The 23,459-nt window shown below is 24.9% G+C and overlaps 3 protein-coding genes across 12 annotated transcripts; all 3 read right to left on the reverse strand.

The window, feature by feature from the left end:
* Positions 1 to 694: 694 nt before the first annotated feature.
* On the reverse strand, positions 695 to 8,988 carry LOC122720438 (MAP kinase-activated protein kinase 2). 3 transcript variants are annotated; one of them, XM_043947172.1, is made up of 10 exons: positions 8,928 to 8,988; positions 8,220 to 8,471; positions 6,708 to 6,996; positions 2,349 to 2,488; positions 2,164 to 2,228; positions 1,985 to 2,092; positions 1,786 to 1,884; positions 1,615 to 1,690; positions 1,319 to 1,529; positions 695 to 1,230 (listed from the first exon to the last, which is right to left on the reverse strand). In XM_043947172.1, the coding sequence occupies exons 2-10, from the start codon at positions 8,252 to 8,254 to the stop codon at positions 991 to 993; spliced, it is 1,263 nt and encodes a 420-aa protein (XP_043803107.1). In that variant the 5' UTR covers positions 8,255 to 8,471; positions 8,928 to 8,988; the 3' UTR covers positions 695 to 990. The 3 variants fall into 3 exon arrangements, with proteins under 3 accessions (XP_043803107.1, XP_043803105.1, XP_043803104.1); XM_043947170.1 differs by lacking the exons at positions 8,220 to 8,471; positions 8,928 to 8,988 and adding an exon at positions 7,093 to 7,410 and having other exon boundaries at positions 1,319 to 1,502; XM_043947169.1 differs by lacking the exons at positions 8,220 to 8,471; positions 8,928 to 8,988 and adding an exon at positions 7,093 to 7,404.
* A 2,233-nt stretch (positions 8,989 to 11,221) lies between these two features.
* Positions 11,222 to 17,790, reverse strand: LOC122720366 (orphan steroid hormone receptor 2-like). Of its 8 annotated transcripts, XM_043947023.1 has the most exons (11): positions 15,897 to 16,224; positions 15,638 to 15,708; positions 14,746 to 14,895; positions 14,114 to 14,254; positions 13,880 to 13,987; positions 13,615 to 13,770; positions 13,275 to 13,539; positions 12,956 to 13,203; positions 12,675 to 12,871; positions 12,325 to 12,602; positions 11,222 to 12,259 (listed from the first exon to the last, which is right to left on the reverse strand). In XM_043947023.1, exons 3-11 carry the CDS (start codon positions 14,845 to 14,847, stop codon positions 12,000 to 12,002), a joined length of 1,755 nt encoding a protein of 584 aa, XP_043802958.1. In that variant the 5' UTR covers positions 14,848 to 14,895; positions 15,638 to 15,708; positions 15,897 to 16,224; the 3' UTR covers positions 11,222 to 11,999. The 8 variants fall into 8 exon arrangements, with proteins under 8 accessions (XP_043802958.1, XP_043802955.1, XP_043802961.1 ...); XM_043947020.1 differs by having other exon boundaries at positions 15,638 to 16,224; XM_043947026.1 differs by lacking the exon at positions 14,746 to 14,895 and having other exon boundaries at positions 15,897 to 16,221.
* Positions 17,791 to 20,312: 2,522 nt separating this feature from the next.
* Positions 20,313 to 21,916, reverse strand: LOC122720516 (microtubule-associated proteins 1A/1B light chain 3A-like). The gene is made up of 4 exons (XM_043947281.1): positions 21,765 to 21,916; positions 21,280 to 21,442; positions 21,017 to 21,206; positions 20,313 to 20,935 (listed from the first exon to the last, which is right to left on the reverse strand). Exons 1-3 carry the CDS (start codon positions 21,805 to 21,807, stop codon positions 21,044 to 21,046), a joined length of 369 nt encoding a protein of 122 aa, XP_043803216.1. The 5' UTR covers positions 21,808 to 21,916; the 3' UTR covers positions 20,313 to 20,935; positions 21,017 to 21,043.
* Positions 21,917 to 23,459: the final 1,543 nt, after the last annotated feature.

The following is a 23,459-nucleotide window of genomic DNA, read 5'->3' on the forward strand; positions in this document are numbered from 1 at the left end:
AACAGTTATAAAAATTCTTACATGTATTCAGCCTCAGTCAAAATATCACTAAAATACATGACACGTTTTTCCCATTATTTTTTAGTTGAAACATTATTTTTATAGTTTATATGATTTTTAACTGTACAAGGATAAAAACTCAAAAACGCGTCATTAAAACTTATATGCAAAATATTTTTTCTTTATATATGATAAATAAGTAATTTAATAATTTAAAAATAATATAGAAAATACCACTATACATATTAAAATTTTTTAACTTATAAATTATAATTTAAGTAAATCAATAAGAAGCTGCTAAGAAGTGATGTTTTTCATATTATATAACCAAGCTTCATTATGAAGTCTAAAATTTTATTTAAAAATGAAAAATATTTTTTTATACTTTATTACTTTCTTTTCAATATGAATTTATTATATATATAAAACTATTAATGACAAAACGATTTTCTTATAAACGTTTCATCAATAAATATAAATTTTAATTAATTATGATTAAATATATTATTTATTTATATCTTATTAATTGATTTCTATATTTCTATGTTATCAAATATTTAAACTATTGTATCACGTTGCTATTTAAAACGAAAAATGCATCTTAAGAGAAAATATTTTTTACACATTGTTTTCTTTGTAAATAACAGTAATTATGCTTTTGTAATTTAACAATTATAACTAATTAGCATTTTAAAAATGTTTTCTAGAATCATAGACAAATATATAGTATTTATTTATGCAATTTATTGTTAATTGTAGAGTCAGTATAGTGGAATTCGTATTATTTTTTAAAATGGCTTAGAATGCAACTTTGAATACAATGTCTAATATTTTAGTGTATATAACTTTTTTCTAGATTATTTTGCATTGAAATCTTCGATATTTTTCATTATATAAATATCAAAAAAACAATTCTCATAGTAATTATATTATACCTTATACATTTTCGTAAAAAACATACCAGCGTTGATTAGCTCTTATTGGGTTTTTCTAGGATGCTGGCGTAGGATTAGCAGTCGGTGGTACGGCATTCGACTGTTTCGCTCGTCTGCGTTTGTTTAATAACGCATTATTCGTATGATCTAATTGTTTTAAATTTGCTGTATCGTAGTCTACACGCATCGTAGCTAAAGACCGTGTCATTTCTTCTTGAACTTCTGGCCAAAGTTCTTCACCTTCCCGAAGTACACGACCAGTATGTAAAGGTGTAGGAGGTACTTCTGTATATTGCTATACATAAAAAATAAACAGTAGTATATATTTATTATTGTACAATATGTATATTAACTATATGCGATGATAAAAATATAATACTTACAGCAATCCATTTATTGCGCATAACTTCATCGATTTGAAGTCTTTGAGCTGGATCTGTACATAGCATACCTTTAATAAGATTTTTTGCTTCTGTGCTCACATTAGACCATTCAGGAGCTGGAAAATCATATTGACCTAATCGAATTCTTTTCTTCATTCCTGGTGAAATTGCTAGACCATGATTACTATAAAAAGGTGGAAAACCACATAATCTAAAATTATATAAAATATATAATATAAGTATTATAAATTTTTAAAATTTTTATTCTTTAATAATTAATGAAATATAAAACTTACAGTATATACATAATAACTCCAAGTGACCATATATCACAGCTTTTATCATATTTTTCTGGTCCCAAAACTTCAGGAGCTATAAAAATTTTGTTTTATTATTTACTTTATTATATATTTATAAAATTTAATTTGTAAAAAATATTATAATTTTAAAAATAACTTACAACTTACCAACATAATATGGTGTGTAACATGGAGTTTGTAATGTATCTTTCAAATGTGTTTCTTTTGCAAAACCAAAATCAGTAAGTTTTAATATTCCAGTACTATCTAAAAACAAAATATACAACATGTTAATAAATTTATATTAATAAATATTAAATCTTTTTTGTATAATTTATTTATCTTTTCTATACTTGTTTTTATTTACCAGGTTTAGAATACAATAAGTTTTCTGGTTTAAGATCCCTATGTGCAATATTCATGTCATGTAGATGCTTTACAGCAACACAAATTTCATACATTATTTGTGCAGCTTCTGTACAAAAATTGCATATAATTTTAAAATATTTATTATTTTTTACCAAATAATATATTAATTTATTTTACCTCTCTCTGTGAAAGCACCATCTTGCCTATCTTGTATTCTTTCAAACAATTCTCCTCCTTCCATGCTAAAAATATTTTAAATTTATGTTTAATTTTGATCTCTTAATTAATATTATTCAACTAATATTCATGCAATTTATACAATAAAATTGTTCAATTCAAATATTTAAATTCTCTATACTTACCATTCCATAACAACTAATAAACATTTATTTCCACTATATGTATTTTCATACACATCTTTGACTTGTACTATATGCTTGCAATTTGATGCTCTCCAATGTAATTCAACTTCTCTTCGTGCTTTTACACAGTCATATAATACCTATAAATATAAAATGTAATATTTACCAATATTCAATATTAATAATTTCATATATAATAATTATATATAGCTTATAGAAATTTTCTGAGATTATAGAATTAATATTGAAGCTTGAATGAAATAAAATAAGTTAGATCAAAATGAAGAAATATTAATATACGATAATTGATATACGACTTGCAATATTAAATAAGCGTTATTCAATTTTTAGACAGCAAGAATATGCGAACATATAAATTTTAAATATCTCTTCGAAAAATGTTCATAAGAATCCTGTATATCCGCTTTAAAACGTTCTGGTGAATGACCTAAAAACAGCTGACGTCGCCGTTAAATCGATAAAACGTATTACATTTTATAGTGCTTTGCGACCTAACATTCTTGACTTAAGATATCATAGCACATAATCGATGAATTGTAATATTTGAAATATTCTAATTATAATTTGTTGAAATTGATTTTAATTTTTATTAAATTCAAAAATACAATTAAATATAATGTCATTCAAACTTATTTATTAAAAATATATATCAAGAATTGGTAAGATGAATAAAAAGATTATTTAATACACTAAAATTGCTATTGATATTATTTTGCTATTTGATAATTCAAATGTCTTTTATTTCAGTAACTTTAATCAAATATATTAGAATTGAATATTTGAATAATATATTTTTCAATAATCTCTTTCTTTAATCGTAATTTATAATTTTTACATTTTATCTTTATATAAATTATTTACAATATTTATATTATTTAATAACCATAAACGAAATACAAGTCAAAAGATCATAACATCTGTTTATAATTATAATATATGAGAATATTATGAAAAATGTAAAGTAAAAATAGGAAGGAAAAAATATGATTAAATATGATTAATTTTTAGATTAGTAATTGATATATTGAGTATTCTAAAAATATTCAAATGCAATTAAAATAGATTCGACGCAAAAATTTAAATCAATTTCAAATAGAAATCATTATGAAAAAAAGCGTTTGAAATGTTGAAAAAGATAATTTTCACATGTAATATGAAATTGTGAAAATTCATTACACAAGAAGATATATTTATTTTCAGTATATAAAAATTGTTATCCAATAAATAAATTTATGTGAAAATTTTTTAAATCCACAAAATTTTTATTTTTTTATTTCTTAATTTTTTAATTTATAAATTTTCAACTTTTTTCAAATTTAAAATTTTAAAAAAAATCTGACAAATCTATTGTTTTGCAAGTAAATGAACATTTTAAAATTTCACACAATGCAATAGCTAACAAGGTTCAATTTACATGATTTTTCACGATTGTTTGTCATGCTTCTTAAATGAAAATACATGGTCATGTATTCCAAACAATTGACGTTTTGTGATAATGTGATTAGCGTTAGCACAAAATAAAATGTTCATTATGATAACAAATAGCAATTACATAAATGAAATATTGGAATTATCGTTAATAAATCGCGATCAGATTGTATTCAATTCAAACCAAAATATTTTACGCGAAAAAAAAATGCATAACATAAACTAACCCATTTCTGATATAAACGTGTTCGAAAATTTACAATTATTTTGTTTTTTATTCTTCTTTAATTATGCACACTGTATATATATATATATTTTTTTTAATGATAGAAATAATATAATTAATTTAAAATAATTCTATTATTTTATTATTTTTAATATTATTTATAACTAATTTAAAATAATTTTATTATTTTTTTTCATGTAATGTTTTTTAATCATGAATTTATATGTAGAGAATTCTTTCTTTTTTCTCTTTCTTTTCAAAAAAAAAATTTCAAAGAAATTTTTTATGAAAAGAAATTGAAATAGTATTTCCATCACTAATTTCTTATTATTGAGATTCTACTGACGAATCGCAGAAATATACAAACCATTCCTTTGCACAGAACTCAAGGTATGAAAATTCAAGTATTCTTAGAATGCTACGTCTTGTCAAGACAAAGAAATATAAAACATGATGACAATGATACAATTTGTTCTTGAAACAAAAAGATAATCAAATAATTCGTAACAAAATTAGATTGTATATTAGTCTTTGCTACGATCTTTCAAATATTGACTTTTTTTTTAATAATTGCATAAAATTATTTAAAAAAATATGATCTTCTCTTAGAGCATTATTTTTTAGAATAAATATAATTCTTTTTATAATATTCTATAATTCTAAAATTATCATTAATAATTAATTTTTATCAATAATTAAGCAAAATTGCAGAATAATTTATATATTATATATTATTTAATATATTAATATATTAATGTTGTGTTGAATGAATTCGAAAATTATTATAAAGAGATAATCATGAATTGGAATTGTATCGAATAATAAAATTATCGTTATTGCTGTCAGATTTTAATTTCTTTATGGTTGTGCCATGTAATTTAAAGTTTTGCTGACTTATAAATATATATATGGCTCGTTTCCAATCATTCGATTTTAATAATTAGACATAATAAATTGTAATTAAATTTTGCCTTGCTTGCAAATTATACGTTTAAAATTAAATGTTTTGCAAAAATTTTTTCTTCAATGAAATCTTTCTCGTTAATTTCATTTATATAAAGCATACGCATTCGATCGATATGGAAATAAGCTGTAATTAATTAATATACGATTAACAAGAAATGACAAGAATGATTCATTCTTATATCATTACGAATCATTTTCGTATGATACTTTACTGTTACATAAGGAAAAAAAAAAACCTAATTTTGCAATAATAAATGACAATCTATTTATGATAAGAAAGATATTATTAATTCTTTGATTTATTATTATTATTATTACAAATTAATATCTTCAATTATATTAATAATTTTATTGTAAATAAGTATGAAAAATCGATACTATATGAACAATGATATATTTTCATAGAATATATTTTCATTGAAATTTATCAAATTATTCTTATTTATACAGATATATGTCTTCACTCACAAATATATATATATTTTTTTTCGTACACAAAAAGGAAAAATTATAATTTAAAAAAGATAAATTAACATATATATAAATTTATAAAAAATAATGAATAATATAAATATAAAAAAAAAAAGAATTTCAATATTATAATATAAATAAAATTTTAATATGAATAAGTAGTTTAATTTAAATAAAATTTTACACAATTACATTATTTATAATTTGCATTACTAAATATATAAAAAAAAGATAAAATTATTATAATTTTAAACTTATTATTAATTCTATGATTCACATAATTTAAAAATTATAATGACATTTCATGTTTCTCATGGAATGTTGTATAAGAATAAAGATCCAAGAAATCAATAACAAACCAACTGCGAAAAGATGAAAACATAAGAATCCGTAAAATTTTTCCAAAGTAATATAAAAAAAAAATAAGAGAGACAAACAGACTTCGATATACCGCATGGTCGGAATCGTCGAATGGGAAATCACCGAGTATAAATAGAGGATGACTCGTGGTCTGGACTCGCTTGGACATCGTTAGTCGATGATTATACTTTAGCACTGCTAGCTAGATATTGATACATCTCCGATCGATAGATCCCTCTAAATGCGTTAAGAGTAAGTACATTTTGCATCGAAGGCATCAGATTTCTTTACAGTATCCTTACACATATTCCAAAAAAATAACTAAATACGGAAAAATAACTAAGGACGGATGTGTCATGTTAAATTTAAAAATATAAAACATATTTTTTTATTTATACAAATTGTATAAATTGTATAAATTGAAATACTTGAAATTATATTATCATGTTTCGTTAAATCATGTATTAATTCGTTCGTTAATAATATTGCAAAAAGTAATGCAAAAATTAATAAATCTAATTTCTATCTACATATATCATTGTACATCATTGTTTTTGTTATCATATAATTGAACATATTTTATTATTCATGTATGAAATTTTAATTAAGTCTGTGATTTCATAGAATGAAAGAAGAAATAAAAGCTAAAAGATCCGATCAAATTTTATTGCACCATGTTTCGATATATCAAGAGAAATCGAGAAAAACATTATTTTAGTTTTTGTAAATGATTATTTTCATATTTATTTTTCATTGAAATTAAAACAAATTAAATTATGTTTCATTAACATTTCATTTTCTTGTACACATTGATAATTTCATAGAATTAATGAAAATTGATAAAAAAACGATTGATGCTGCAAAAGAATTGTTAATTGTTATCTCACCTTGAGCGCATATTTTTCCCTGGTATTTTTGTCATAACATTGAACAACTTTTCCGTTTATTCCAAGACCGAGCACGTGATTACTAATCTCATAGTCATCAATAATTGGTGTGATTTTTGGTAAACGGGTGTCGCATCTTGTTAGCGTATGTTCCATGGTTTTCCGTTTCGTTTCCACAGCCGAAACCTCTTTTTCCTTTGTCGATACCACGATTTCTGTTTCCGCTGCTCGTTTCCGTTTTCCTTTCTTATTCTCTTCGTTCTCTTCGCCAACAGGTCTCTTGCACTTTCTAAAATGGTAATCGATTGTCAGTTACATTCTCATTCTACAGGAAAGAAATTCGTCTTTTTTTATATGTATGCATAAAAAACATAATTGTACCAACAATATAAAAAATATACGAAAAAAATTGAAGCACTTCATGAGAAATATGAAAAAGTACAATTTAAATGACATTAATAAAAGAAACTTTAGAATAATAGCATATTTCGTGTTGACACTTGTGAATACGTCACGCAAATGACATATATAGTAGGTAAAAAAAAATTCTCCAATAAAAAGCTAATTTATCGCTCGCATCGGTGTCTATTTTATCTTTAAGAGTTACCGACAGAACATGGTTTATACCCGTTCTGAAGTTAATTCTATTTGATATGATTCACGATATACTTATATTAAAGAATTATATATTTTATATTACATTATATATTATAAATTTTTATAATTTTTTTATTTAAAACTGATTCTATCATCAATTAATCAGAATACATTTCTTCTAATAGTTATTCCTATTGTGTATATTATCATATTATGATAGAAAATATTGATATTTAATTATTGTAAATATTATTTATATATAATTAATAAATTTTTATAAAATTATTTATCATAAACAGAATTAACATATAAATTATTATCAAAAAAGTATTATTATAAGATATTAGTTAATTGTTGAATTAATTTACTTTATTTTTAAGAAAAATTAGATAAACTGTTTCAATTATGTCTATTATATGTACATATATTATAAACTATATATATATATATGCGCACCTTTATGTATTACACAATCATTTAGCAGATTGCAACAAATTATATGTACATAATTCAATACATACAAATGCATTTTTAAATTATTAATCGATCGGGTATGTCAAATATAGTTTTAATGATATTGATAAACATAATAAAAAAACGAAAGGAATGATTGTTTAATAAATTAAAAATGAAAAAAATCAAAAAGTATTAAAATTCAATCGTTAAAAAATTGGGCGGAATTACTTATTACAAAGAAGTGCAAATTTTAAGTCAGCACGAGATTAAGTAACAATATGCAACTGTTATGATTGCAATCAATAAAAATGTATAACAATAATGATATATAATGTTTATCATTATATAATTAAAATAAGATTGTTTTATTAATAATTGCTTTATGAATCGATATTATTATTTAAATAATTTCCAAATATAGATAGATATCGAGAAAATAAAATATAATATGACAGAGACCTCCAAAATGTCCACTTCGTTGCCGATTTCGGCATTTGTGTAGCTTTTTAACGTTTCAAAAGATTTTTAATCGAATCGTTGAACGAAGATAGAAAACATCGTCTTCCAAAGAATTTTCAGAATAATACAGCCGGTAGTGGTGAGTTATGGATAAACTGTGCAAGTTCCGAGTCGTCGAATAAAATAAGAATTTGTTTCTAATTGTAACTCAAAACTCGATATCCAAATAATAATTGCACAGAGGAAGGCCAGCTGAAAACCGAAGATAAAAAAAACTAATCAAACTCATCCTCAATAATGAAATGATTGCCGATGAAAAGAAGCGTGCAAGTAAAAAAAAAGGCATTATAAAAAAGCAATTTTGCATATATGTAAGGAATAAACACGATGCGGTGCGTCTCAATGCGTCTAATGAGATGAATCGCATTTCTATTACGCAAATTATACTGCAAAGATTCGTTGCCAGAAACACAATGAGAGAAAAACAGAACATAAAGTGACTTGTCGAAGATCTATTTGCATAAACTCATATACATCGCCAAATTTGCCATTTATATCATATTCATTGGCTTATTACTTAAAATAGCGATTGCAATATGACATATGCAAACAAAATCATATATTAAAGATAAGACAAACTGAAATGCAAAAAAAAGAAAAAAAAAGAAACTCCTGCACTGTTATAAAAATAATCTTGCTTTAACATACCTGGTGACGTCTGCTTCTTCAAAAATAAATTTCCCGCCACGAAATAACGTATATTTTAAAAAAAGAACACCACTATTACAACATTTTATTTCACACTGTCATGAGAACACTTGATTATAATTTCTTCTGAATTGTTTTTATTACAATACATTATAATATTGATCCACAATTCATATATCAATTCAAAAATATTAAAAAATAATGTTCACAAATATTTAGAATACTTTTTTTTTGTATTTCGTAAAAAAAGAAAAGTTCCTTGGAGGTGTGTCACACAAGTTCCAAACAGTTAAAGATAGGAATACCTATCGTAGAATAGCCGGTTTTATCACGAATATTAAATTATTTGATGACGCCGTTGGAAACCGATTTTTCTAATTATTGAAAAACTTAGTAATAGGAAACTTAACCAAACACGATCTTGTCTACACCCATACTTTCCGTGCATTCGACCAACTACTACTGAACTCAACGTCTCATACGAACTCAAGTCTATACAATGACTCTGACTTCATACGAAAACCAATTCACAAACACTAATGGATAAAATGGCTATGGCGGCAAAGCGCCTCTACAAGCAATCTTAGGATGTGACTCACTGCACAGGGACGACTCTATATTAAAACTTATTGGGTTCCTGCATCAATTTGCACCCCGTCTATGTTTTTTATCATATGTTTTTACAAAAATTTATTTTTTAAAATTATTTTTGGAAATGAATCAATAATAACGAATCTTGAAGCTATCAATTATTTATTTTTTTTTCGATTAGATTATTTTGCATTATGCTACAGTTAAACATATACGTATATACATAATTTTCGATGTAATAAAACAAGGAGCAACAATCTTCAGGTCTCTCTTGCATTTTTTTTATCACTTAGATAATTACAAAATTATATTTAATATAAATATTTTTTTTCATACAGGCACATTTTATATTTATATACAAGTTTCTCTCATCTTATAATTTCTAATCATATTGTCCATTAAGTATTTTATTAAATAAAAATTGTATCACATAAAGTATATATGAATGTCAAAAGATAATTTTCATTTATAATTTGTCATTGGAATTTGTCATTATAATATTTGTTATTATACATGTGTTGCAACAGAGTTACATGAGCCCTTTTATAACATACAAATAACAATTCCATGTATTACAATCAATATGATTTATGATATTATAAAATTAAATTATTACTAACATCATTATTGGTACGTGCACTATAGTGCCATTTTATGAAAACTTTATTATTTTTATTAAAATATATAATATACTATTGGTAATTACTAAAAATTATATCAGATTTTAATCAACAAGTATAATTTACAGGAATATCTGTAAAAAAACATATTGCGGTTTAATCTTTGGATTATCAAATTAGAGAAAATACTTATGTTTAACTAAATATTAAACATTGCTAGAAATATTATATATACATATTAATTATAAAAATGTTTAAGGAAATATTAATCATTTCATCAGCAAAACATTTTTATGAATATTAACAATTATGAATAGTTTAAAAATATTTAAATTCGTTACAATAAAACTCGGAAAAAATATCGATATTCTACATGTTATTGATAACATTAAATATACAAACTTATCATCTAACAATACTACCATTAATTTAATATTTCTTAATTCTTAAATACAATGTATTTATAATCTATTTTTAATATTATATGAATATAATTAACAGCAAAATATAAAATGTACATTTCATTAAGTAAACACATTCATATTTATTTCTTCATTTCTTTTAACTTGATAAGTATTTTTACTTCTCATAAAAAATATATTTTTATTGTCTGTTTTAAAGTAAATAATACTCGATATATAACATAAATTCAATTTAAAAAAGAATTTTGTTTATTTTTCATAATAAAAAAAGAATAAATAGAATTATTAATTATTTTTTCGTTTATATTTTACTCGAATTAGTCCTATTGCACGATTTATATTTTTTAAGGCAATTCAAATATAATGTTTTCTTTCAATTATAATGTATTCTTCTTTTTGCTTAATTTATAATAAAATTGATCTACAAATATATTAGTTTTTATGAATAATTTCTAGAAAAAATAAGTAAAACGTGCATTTGCCGACTCATTCTTAATAAAATTACGATATCATTAGAATTATAATGAAACGCAAAATGTTTGTACTAATACTTATATTGAATTATGTTCTCTTTTACTAAAACATTATTAAATTTTTAGTCGGACGGAAAATGCAGCAATTATAAAGAAATAATATAGCTAACATTTTGATTTTCTTTCAAGATTTTAATATATATGTATGAAAAAATTTTTAGTAATTTTCTTACATAATATTTTTATATTTTTATACGAAAATAATTATAATACTTTAATTAAATGTTCTATTGATAAAATAAAAGATTACTAATTCGATCAAGGGCTATATTCTCTAATAATAATAAATTATAGATTATAATATATATTGCCCCATATATTTTTTTACATTAAGCCGATACAAAACTTTCCAGATACTTACTTTTTAGTTGAAAATTCAAAGCTAAAATTTTTTTCTCTTTTTTTCGATCAAATAATACTTTTCGAAGACGTAGCGTATGATATTATAATGCTGTTGTTGTTTTATAGTTTTTATTTTATAATATAATTTTGATGAAAAAATAATTATATATTAATTATAACAATAATAATAATATAATTTTAATTACAAATATGTTAATGTTTTTTACCAATATTTTATGTAATACGGAAAGTTTTGTACAATAGGCAGTGAATTTGTAATAAATAAAAAAAAAATGTAAAACATCAAAATATTGTAAACTAGATATTATATCTGATTAACAAGTTAAAATACATCTACCCTGAGTTTTAACAGCTTTATTTAAGAAGAGGCAAGTGAATTATTGTTCATTATGAAAAATAAAAATCAATATTGCCTCATTACATTTTTTTCTTTCCTTTTCTCAATATATAAAAATATTCAAGGCATTCAATGTTAACATATATGTATATATTTATAGATATCACTTTTTTAGGTCACGACTTACATTGCACAACTAGTAATTGTCACCCCATATGACTTTCAGGCTCAGCTTTGTAATCTTGCATAGTAAGAATATAAGGCACGACACTAGCTACGCTTACCCTACCAATAAGGCCTGCAAAAAACAAATCTTCCAAGACTCTAGGGTTAATCGAACGAAGTGGTGCGAGCCTTAAAAGAAGGCGAGGTAGCCTGTTAGATCCTACACGTTGTTGTAATTCAGTCCATGCTGCCTCTTGTAAAACTTCAACTTTTTTACGCCAAACACCGGCTAAGACATTGTCTAAAAAAATATCATTTTCAAAATAAAGAACTTTTATATAAATAAATAACTAACATTTTACTTACCAGCACTAAAAAGCGTTAAAGCTTTAAGATACGCATATTCGACAGAATCCACTTGCAATTTATGAAGTGAACTAACACAATCTTGTAGTCTACATATATGTTCTGTGACAGACTTTACTTTACTAGCTGTAATTTTTTCCTGTGCAATACTAGCTTGCAAATGATTTATTATTGATGTTAAAATACTTGGAAGAGATAAAGTGTACGCACATTGTGCAAGGCCTAATGTAAAAAGCTGTCCCCAGGAACTGCGCACTAATGTTGTTTGAACTTCAGATCTATAAATATTAATAATTTCAATATTCGCATTTGTAATTCTAATTAATATATATATTTGTTCATTTACTTACGGTAATGCTTGAAATGCCGGAATTCCTCGTGCCCAATGAACTGACAAAAAAAGTAATCTAGCGGCACTTTCGCAAATATAATGTATTGATAAATATGCAGGAGCTGGACTAGGAGCTCTTAATTCGAATAATGTATGTCGTTCAGAAATTAATTGTCCAGTCCATTCTTCTTCTGGTTCACTTGAACCATTAACGCTCTATATAATAAAATTATATAATAATATTAAAAATGCTATATATTGTAATATAAAAAATATAATATAAATATATAAATAACATACTTCTCCAATAAGTTTAGCCATGCTATCCAATGCATGCGAAATAAGTAAACGTTCTCTTGCTAATGTTAATGCATCACTGAGATCACTATCACTGCTTTGATCTTCCATACTAGGACTTTCAGGTTGTTCCCAAGTTGGAGGTGCTTCAGATATTGATTGTTGTGGTTCTGGTTTAACTCTAGGACTTCTATTTCCTACTTTCGCTCCTGCTGATTCACCTAACACTGGTTTTCTCTCATGTTGAACAGCTATAATTTAGTTATATTAATAATTGTATAAAAAAAATTAATTTTATTTTTAATATTTTCAAGAAACTTACAATCACTTCTCATACCCATAGCAAGACATTTTTGAAGTCTACAATACTGACATCGATTTCTATGGTGTTTGGTAACTTCACAACTTTTGCTTCCTCTGCATTGATAACCTAACTGTTTTCGAATACTACGTTTAAAAAATCCCTTACAACCTTCACAACTTATTGCTCCATAATGTCTTCCACTAGCTCTATCTCCACAAACTACACATAATTCTAATGATAGACCCAAACCTAAAGAACCACGAACATCTCTCGCTAATTTTACCTAAAAAATATTGAATGTAAAACAAATAAAATATGCGACAATAGAAATTAAAAAATAAGTAAATAAAAATTTTACCTCTACATCAACATTATTTAAATGCTCAATTCCTGAGTGTAAATGAACTATACCAGTATGAGAACTCAAATTACGAAAATCTCGCCCCATCTTATGATCAATTTTATCATCATGTATATTATCAATATGATTATTTTGATCTCTTTCCATGTCTCTCTAAAATATGTTTATATCATTAATAAAGTATTATATAATTAATAAAACTTATCTAAAAATAAAAATTTTATATTTAATTTCTATTAAAATTTATATATCGGAAACACACCATAGCGGGATGATGAGTTAAATTATGAAAATTTCTTCCTATATTTTGATCTAGTTTATCATCTTGTAAATTTTCAATGCGATCATTTTGATCAATTTCCATATCCCGCTGTAATAAAAATAATATATTATTTTATATATAATTATAAATTAATTATTCCAAGAATTTAAAAATATGCATCAATAATATTCGAATCGATTTTTTAAAGAAAAATAATTAGAAATAATTAAACACCTCTATTTCAACGTCAGCCACATGATCCACACCATGATGACGAGATAAATTACGAAAATCCATTCCTACTTTTTGTTCTTCCTCGTTTTCATTTATATTATCGTGATCGTGTTGTTCCCTATGATCTCTGTCCATTTCTACCTGCAAAGATAGAAAATCGCGTTGAATTAAAGATTCGTATAACGTGTACAATATTTCTGCAGTTATATCATAATACGTATACTATATATTTTCTAAATAATGAATATCACTTGTTTAAAAAAATTGAGTATATACAAATCAATAACTATAAATTTATTCATTAATTAATGTTTTTTGGTTTCTTGATACTTACTAAGAAATAATAACGATATTATATTTATATTTAAACAAATGAATAAATAATTAAGTATTTATTTCATAATGATTAAATTGTAACATATCTAAAAAAAAATTTAGAAAAATCTTTTCTATAAAAATTGTATAACACATAATAAGAATATTGTATAGAGTAAAATTGGATAAATCATGATATAGTTTGATTTCATCTAAACAGAACATATCGTTTAAAGGCCTAAGTATCGGTGCGGTATAAAAATGAAAACTGGAGCATTTGCCGCCCGCCCCTACCTGCCGCAACCCTTTCCCCCTACCATTTTAAGAAGTGAAAGAGATGGTCCCGAGTTCTTCGGTTCGTAGGTTGCTACGTGGTTAGGCGCATGCCGATACCATAGCCATGCTACACTGGCTGTCATAGAGCGAATGGTCCATTTCCATACACTCGTGATCCGACTTCGTCACCACTGTCAGTGCAGTAACATGAGAAAACGGTGCCTGTACCGTTGCTCCAAAATAGTTAACATTTTTAAACCTTGTGTTCATTATACGTCGTAACATCAAGCGTATTCTCAACCTTTCTAATTGCGATAAACTTTCAACTAAAGAATTGCAATTACTTTCGAATAAAAATATACTTTTACAAATTTTATATTTAAATTTAAATTTTTTAATAGAAATCAATGTCTACAATATTATCTTTGTAATCAATAATACTACACATATCTGATTTCACGGAAGTGTCATACACGAGATTCATCGTCTTTCCATTTTGTGATCAAGAATTTAACGATAGTAACATGATACCTATTCTTTTTTTTTTTTAAACTCAAGCCATTGACCTGTTTAGACACGTGTCACCATTACATTTACAAATTTTATCGCGATTGCTTTTATCGTTATACTTCAAAGATCATATCTTAAATACTATCTGATGCGTCATAATGAATAGTCTGCTAAACAGTAATTCAAAATATGTTATTAAAAAACAAAAAGGTCAATCTCAATTGAAATTATATATCTAGAATTCTAATTTTTTCATAAATTCATTACTTGTATTCTTTTTTATACATATGTGTATAACTTGTATAATTTGAGATTAATTATTTTAAACATTTTATAAGATGAATTGCATTTTCTTCACACCGATCTTAGAAAACACGCGATGTGCTTTACATTAAAGTTCGAGGACGGTACACAATACACTACCTGTTGGGTCGACCTGTATCACCGCATTTGCGTGTGTCGGCGGTGGCGCTCTCACAGGTCACGCACAGTTTCTGAAAATATAACGTAGCTAGCCACGCGATAATACGCACGGAATAATATTCGCGTTTCAAAAAAACAATGTTTCAATAAACTAAAATCGGGGAAATATGACAAAATGACACATTTGCTATATATGAAATCGTTTCACTCAATACAATCGCTAACGCACAAAAACACCACGTCGAAGTTTAAAAGCAACCTTGCGCAGGTGAACGCAGGCAGGCCGTTCGCTGTACTGGCAGGTTGGCAGGTCACTCTCTTGTATACCGCCAAGACACACCGGCCAGGTGCATTCTCGCCCCGCTTGCCTGCTTTTCTACCTGAGCGAGAGCATTCGCTATAGAGGACCGCATAGTGGCCTCTCGACGAGCGTTACAGGTTATGTCACGTAATACACGCCCGCGATGACTTATCGGTTGAGGCTCGAGGTCGCGACGTCAATCGAGAATAGGTCAAATGCAAACAGTAGCAAAAATTTAAATTAAAAATATATATTATGTAAATATCAAATATCCTATGTATTGTTTTTAGAAACAAACATAAAGCCATCATTTATATTCTACTACATATAAAATACATAAATTTCTAAAACTGAAAACCGAAATTCTATTGACAATTTTATCTTTTTCATGAAAAAAAATATATATACAGTATGATATTAAAAATAAAAAAAAAAAAGAAAATATAATCCTAATTATAACTTAAATTCGATTATTAGTACTATATATCATGATTATAACCAAAAATATACAAAATTTATAAAATAAAGAAAATTATATTTTATAATTATAAATTGAATTTTATATTTTGAAATAAAAATAAATTTAAATTTCGATAAATCGTCTAAAATTATAATAATAATTTTATAATTCTAATTATTTTAATATAAAAATATAAAAATTATAATACTTATTTGTTTTTTTATTAAAAATAATGTTTTTTTTATTACTTAAATTCGTATTCTCTAAATATATTACGTTGGCTTATAACCTTTCGAATGATCATTCCAAGTCAGTTAAAGATTTCTTGGAACAGCATCAGTGAAGAAGAATAGTCATTCGAGAGTAATTATTTCTATACGACCGGACTTCACAGGTAAAGGTCGCTCGTGGGTCCGAAGGTTACCTCCTACCTACTTGATCACTGTATCGACACAGATTTATCTTGTAATTCTATTCGCTGCGTTAAAATTATATTACTAATTGCATATTATTGTTTCCTTTTTACTTTATCATAATCAATTTTTCATAAATGTGCATCATTCTTTAAAAGAATAAATAATGACGCAAATGTGTTTATTTTTAAAGATAAAAAAAAATATAAATATTTTTCAAGATTTTTAATTGTTAACGTTTAATATTTTCATTTCTAATTTACACAATGTGAAGTTTTAAATTTATTCTCTTCGTAAAAAACTGATACAAATATTTGAATTTGTTGTATGTATATTATATATATTATAATATTGTGTATGACAAATATAGAATATTAATTTGAAAATTATTTAATATTCAAGTCAAAAAATAATCAACAAAGTAATATTATCAACAGAGTTACAGAATTTCATAATTACAATGTCAAAATATCATGTGATCTTTATGTTGTCATTAAGCGAGAATATTTTATTTATTATTATTTTATTTAAAGTAAATAATGTAAATAATTTGTACTATATTTATTAAAGGAATTGACATGATATGAGTGAGCCAGCGTTTGAAATTTTAAGTATCGACAAAAGGATAACAAAAAATTAAACATTAAAAAATACATTTTTATAAGGACTTACCTATATTATTAATAACGATGACAAATTTGATTATGCATCATTTGGGCAATTCATAGCAGCAACTAAACTTCGTCAACTATCCGTGGGTTAGAGTTCATAACCTCTTCTAACCTTTACCTTTCCTTTGCCTCCTTCCCCCGAGTCTAACCCCACTGTTCACCTTTATAGCTACTCAACAATGCATTTGCTGCCATCGATATATGGTTACATACAGATCAACGATTTCAAACTTCTATTGCAGAATTTGTATGTCGCGCCGGATCTTCGGTAATCTTGAGAACTGTTTTCAATGTTGCTATGATGGTAAAGGATGTAACCATAGACGAAGTATAAAACAGAGTTACATGTAATATTCTTTAGAATTTGAAGATTATATATGTAATATGCACGTAACCTCCTTAGTTTTGTATCATATACGATTTGGTACAATACAAAAGAACAATTGTATTTTATTATGGATTTCATTAATATATTTGTGAGATATATTTTCACGTTATATAAAACAAGACGATATAATAAAGAAATAGAATTTTATCAAATCGATTTATTTAATGCAGACTTTAAATACTTATAATTCAATAAATAAATTTTAATTAAAATTTTTGTATGCTAATTTTTAGCCTCGTTTTAGCCTCGATTCTTTAAAAGTGTTCTACAAATATATTAACATTTTGTTTGTATATATATGTATAATATAATGTACAAAATAGACATGTTTAATTGATTATATATTTTCAATATAAAATTTAATCTAATGGATTTTGTTAAGATTTTTAATTAACAAGTTAAAGAAAATAATAAAATATTATGTCTCATTATTGTCTTTTGAACTGCAATTTGAATATACTTTAAGAGCAAATATAGACAAGAGCAGAACATAACGTGAAAACAGAGATTGGATAAAAATCGAAGAATCAGTGTTATTTCAATATTGTTAAATTAAACAAATATAAAAAAAGGGAAAAAATAATGAGAGAAGAAGAGTAACAGAAGATAAGAATTGACTATTAATGCTATTTCTTGAATATTAAAAACATTTTTTCAAAAATAAAATAGAATTAAAATTAATTTTGCGCCATCTCTTGAATATCAAAATTATGAAAAGTTCTTTTTTAATTCTTTTTTAAATATTTTTGATCGAGAGATGGCGCTGATGGTTCTATTTTTATTTATATTTTATTATTTATATTATATTCTATTCGTTTCCTACTATTTGCTTTTTTTCTTTATAATTTGTTTATAATTCTTGTATATTAATTTCGGTATTCTGAAAATGGCGCTGATTTTAAAATTTTTTATCTGTTTTTATCTTTCTTTCATTATTTATCATTGTCTATATTTACTCTTAGTGCATATTGCTTAGAAGATGGAAAATATTAACTAAACATATTTTCATCATCTTTCTTTTGAAAGTATAATTTGTTTATTATTTTTATAAAAAATATAGATATTTTCGGTTTTATAATATCTTTCGGATAACGATATCATAAAATATGTCAATATAATACATAATATATTATGATACATAAAACGAATATTTGAGGTAATATTAAAAATAACATCAAAATGTTCAGGGAATTTTGATATTCTTGAATAGAGATATAGGATAAAAAATATATGGAATAGTAAATCTATTCTATACATCATCTATGTTTAAATAAATTTTATCTCCAATTAATTTATATATAATTTTATAATTTCTCTCATTAATAATTAAAATAAACAAATATAGCACTAATGGGAATAAAAAAATATATAAACATATAATGTACATACAATATATAAAAATATAAAAACATGTGAAATATATATGCGAATAGTGAAATTTAAAGCATATATATCACGAAATGATTCATTTATCTCATATTCATATTCGTCTTTACTTAATTTATATTTAAATTTCTAAATGTCGAAATAAAAAATTATTTAAGATACAAATTTAATAACAATATATTTATTGTATTGCAAAAAATTATTTATTGTAAATAATTTTTTATGTAATACATAAATTCATTATACAAATGTTAATAACCTTTTGTTAATATTGCCATTATTTATATAATATATATAATATTATTAATATCAATACTATTCAATGTCATATTGAAATATTCATTTATTTATGAATTAAAGGCTTATTTTTATTACTATTATTGAATTAAATTATTAATTAAAATATAAAAGAAATTTAAAAATATATATTAGAAAGCTATATTTTTATATTAATCATTTAAGAAGTTTAAGATAATCAAATTAAGTGTAAATTCAATTTGTATCAAATTAATATCAGAGATGACTTATTATTACATAAAATACTTATTGATGTTAATAAAATCAACAATGCTGAAAATGTTGAATTTTTAATCTTATATTGTTTCATTGATGCAATGATCATTATTTTTATTCTTACAATGCCAGGTACTTTCTGTTTCTTATTTAATTTATGCAGATCAAAGATAACTGAGCTTATTTTCAATTTTAAGACACGAGTCAAAATAATTGTCATAAATTATAAGCAAACAATAAAAGATTCAGTTGTATATTGTGATATAAATATATTGTAGTAATAATAAAGATATGAATATAATAATATTATCACATTATATTAATACATGACATATATGTATATTGCATTATTATATGCATGAACACTCTCATTAAAATATTTTTATGAATAGGATAAATTAATTATAGAAGATACATATTTTTTTTTATATGAATAACAAAATATTTTTTTTGTTAACTCTTTAAAATTTCATGTATCTACTAACAATTTAATTTATTTAGAATATATAAATGCTGTAAATTAAAATAATGATAAACTAAAAATTAGAATATTGATATATATAATAAAATACTATTATATATATTGATATATATATATATATATAATTGTAACATTTCTTACATAATTTATATAATAGTTACAAAAGAATGTAAATAAGATTTGACTTCACTTTTTGCTTATAAAGATTTTTTACAATTTATTACATGTAACTGGCCACTATTTATTATTGTATTGTATGTAGTATTACTTTTTTTTTCATAAATATTTAAAATCTATTAGATTCATATGATGAATACAAATGAACAAATTCAAATTAGTTATAACTAACTATAAATATTGATATTTCTATTATCTATTGAGACTAATGATTGATATAGTTATTATCTATAGCAATCAAAAAATCATAAAAATGTGTTTCAGCAATAAAATTAATCTTATACTTTAGCTTATGTAAAATATACTTGATTTGTGTACCAAAGCATCATAATAATTTTACACGCAAATGATTGTTCCATTAATTATTTCAGCAGGTACTGCAAGTCGATCACAAAGATTCTGCATATTCAGTTAAAGGCAGATGTAAGTTATATTAGATCTCAAGTTCTTCTTAAGAATCCTTAAAAATATTTAGCACATAGTATATCCTAAGAAAAAATTTTCTTACCTATAAGTAAACATATTACAATATTGAAAAAATTATTAATTCTTTTATAATATTAAAGTAATATTTTGTTTATTTAAATACCTAGATTTTAATCTAAAATGATGGAATTTAATGGCCAAATACTTCTTGGCTAGCAAATACTATATAAAGAAAACCATCTGCATCTTGTTCTCTTTGATAAAGTTGTGCCATAGTCATACTACCACTAGCCATACTTCTTTGGTTTACTAATAGAAAAAATGCTTGTGTTGGATGTAGCTGTAATCTACGTCTATTAATTATAAATAATTAATAATATTTACAATTTAAGAATTTTATAGTAAGCAAAATTTAAAAATATATACCTAATAATTTTGATGAATTCTGCCACTGTTAAATAATCTGGTACCAAAAATTTAGATCTATCTAATACAGGTAATTGTTTTTCTCCATAATATCTTTCAACAATAATAGGTATTTTATTTGGATGATGTTGTCTAATTAATTCTACATCTGCAACCCTTTGTGCTAAATTTTGAGATGAAATTTGTTTAAATTATCAATATTTTATAAAAAAAAATAATAATATATCTAAAATTATTACATTTAATATCATATATTATGCATTAAAATTAATAAGATTAATTTTCAGAAATGAACGTAATTCTTTGAAATAATAATTATGATAGAATATATAATTATATAATAATATTATCAATAAAATAAAAATATTAAACTGTAAACTAAATAAAATTTCGCGAAGAAATACTTTGCATTTTGTTTTAGCTTTTTTTTGTTTTAATTTCAAGTATAAAAAACTTATAGTTAATAGTTTAAATTATCTGCTCACCAAATGAACGTCTTTCTTTAAATGATTTTGGTGTTAAATTCATCCTGGATTCACTATTTGTTATTACGACGTTCAAAGCGATATCAGCAGTAAACGCAGATATTCTTGACGGGTCAAAATAATGCCTGTCTCTATGACTTGTTTTCAGCTTAAGTTAGGTTCAAAAGATGATAATATATATTCACATTGGTTTGTGCTGCCCTCTTAATATTTATTAGTGATTTTTATATTTTGTTCCTTCCTTATTATCTCTTCGAAAACGAAACTTTGTCACGGATCACTCAATGGAAAGATATAGATTGGAAAATAATTTAATAAATTTAATAATATGATATTTATGATACTTTAATATAAAATAGAATATAACTTTTTATATTAAAGAGTAATTTATTAAAACAGAAAATTAAATAGTGAAAGTGATTCACATTATATTTATGTGAAATAATAGTGTTGCGTTTTTGCGGAAAAAACAGGAACTAACGTTGAAAATACGTATAGCTATCTAGAGTAAGACTTTAGTCTATGTCCTCCCTCTTGCTTTGAAACAGGAATACGTGTGGACACCTGTGCGTACGGCAAGCAGCAACCGTCTGTATACGTGAGAGTGCATGCGTGGGTGTTGTAGCAGGCGTTTCTTTATCAATAGAGAAATGGTGCTCCCGCCTTGAGTGTTTCTTGAATCGACGAGTGTGAATTTCTCAGTGAAAACTTGTGTTGGAATTGAATAAAAAAAATTAGTGTTATTAAATGTAACCTGAAAAGCGTATCTACCGTTTGTCGGAATTGAATGTACAACTCGATTAATGATACATGCACGCCAAACGTCAAAGGAAGGGAAAGATAACAAAAACATCTGTATTATTAACATAATAGATACATAAAAATGAAAAATAATCGCGTCTTAATAATCGTAGAAATTATAATAGAGGGTTTACTACCGGAAGCGTCATGCTACTTCGTTTAACCGTTGAAGATCTGTGAAAATCTCTCTCATGCGATATCATTTTTATTCGATTTCAGAGACCAAAAACTATATATATGAGAAATTATACATGAGTTAGTTACTCTGACTGTTCATCCGTTTGCCTGGTCGTCCACCCCTTCCAAACCGTCCTGACACAACGTTTAACGGGTGTATAAAAAGAATAAACATGATGGCGGCGTGAGAGAGATAGATAAGTGAGCAAGAGAAGGGAGAAGAGAGAGAAAGAGAGAAAGAAAGAAAGAAAGAAAGAAAGAAAGAAAGAAAGAAAGAAAGAAAGAAAGAGAAGTCAGCCAGCCAGCCAGCTAGAACCAGCCAACCAGTCAGTGTGCCAGAAGCGACGAACTTTGTTTCGTGCTATCTTTGTCTCAATGAAAAAATTTATCGTTCCTGAATATCCATCTATTTTTTTGCATTTATTCGCCTTTATAAAATCAAATAAATCGAGGAGAATAATAAGTTTTTATAATTAATGCTGAGAGAACATTTCGCTTGTAAACAGTTATCAAGGTGCGGCCACGTTCATCGTGTTCGCGGTGTTTGCTTCGATTTTCATGCATGCGGGGTCCACGACCGAGCGTGTGAGAAATTCAGCATATCGTCTGGTAACACGGTGGCTTGATTTCGATTTTCTAGTGTTTTCGTAGATGATAAAATGATATTTCACAGCCGGAAATATATGATTCGATGTCACTGATAACAAGCGTTCATTG

The sequence above is a fragment of the Apis laboriosa genome, unplaced genomic scaffold (genome assembly GCF_014066325.1).
Source record: "Apis laboriosa isolate Shangri-la unplaced genomic scaffold, ASM1406632v1 scaffold12_cov154, whole genome shotgun sequence".
NCBI classification, from domain to species: domain Eukaryota; kingdom Metazoa; phylum Arthropoda; class Insecta; order Hymenoptera; family Apidae; genus Apis; species Apis laboriosa.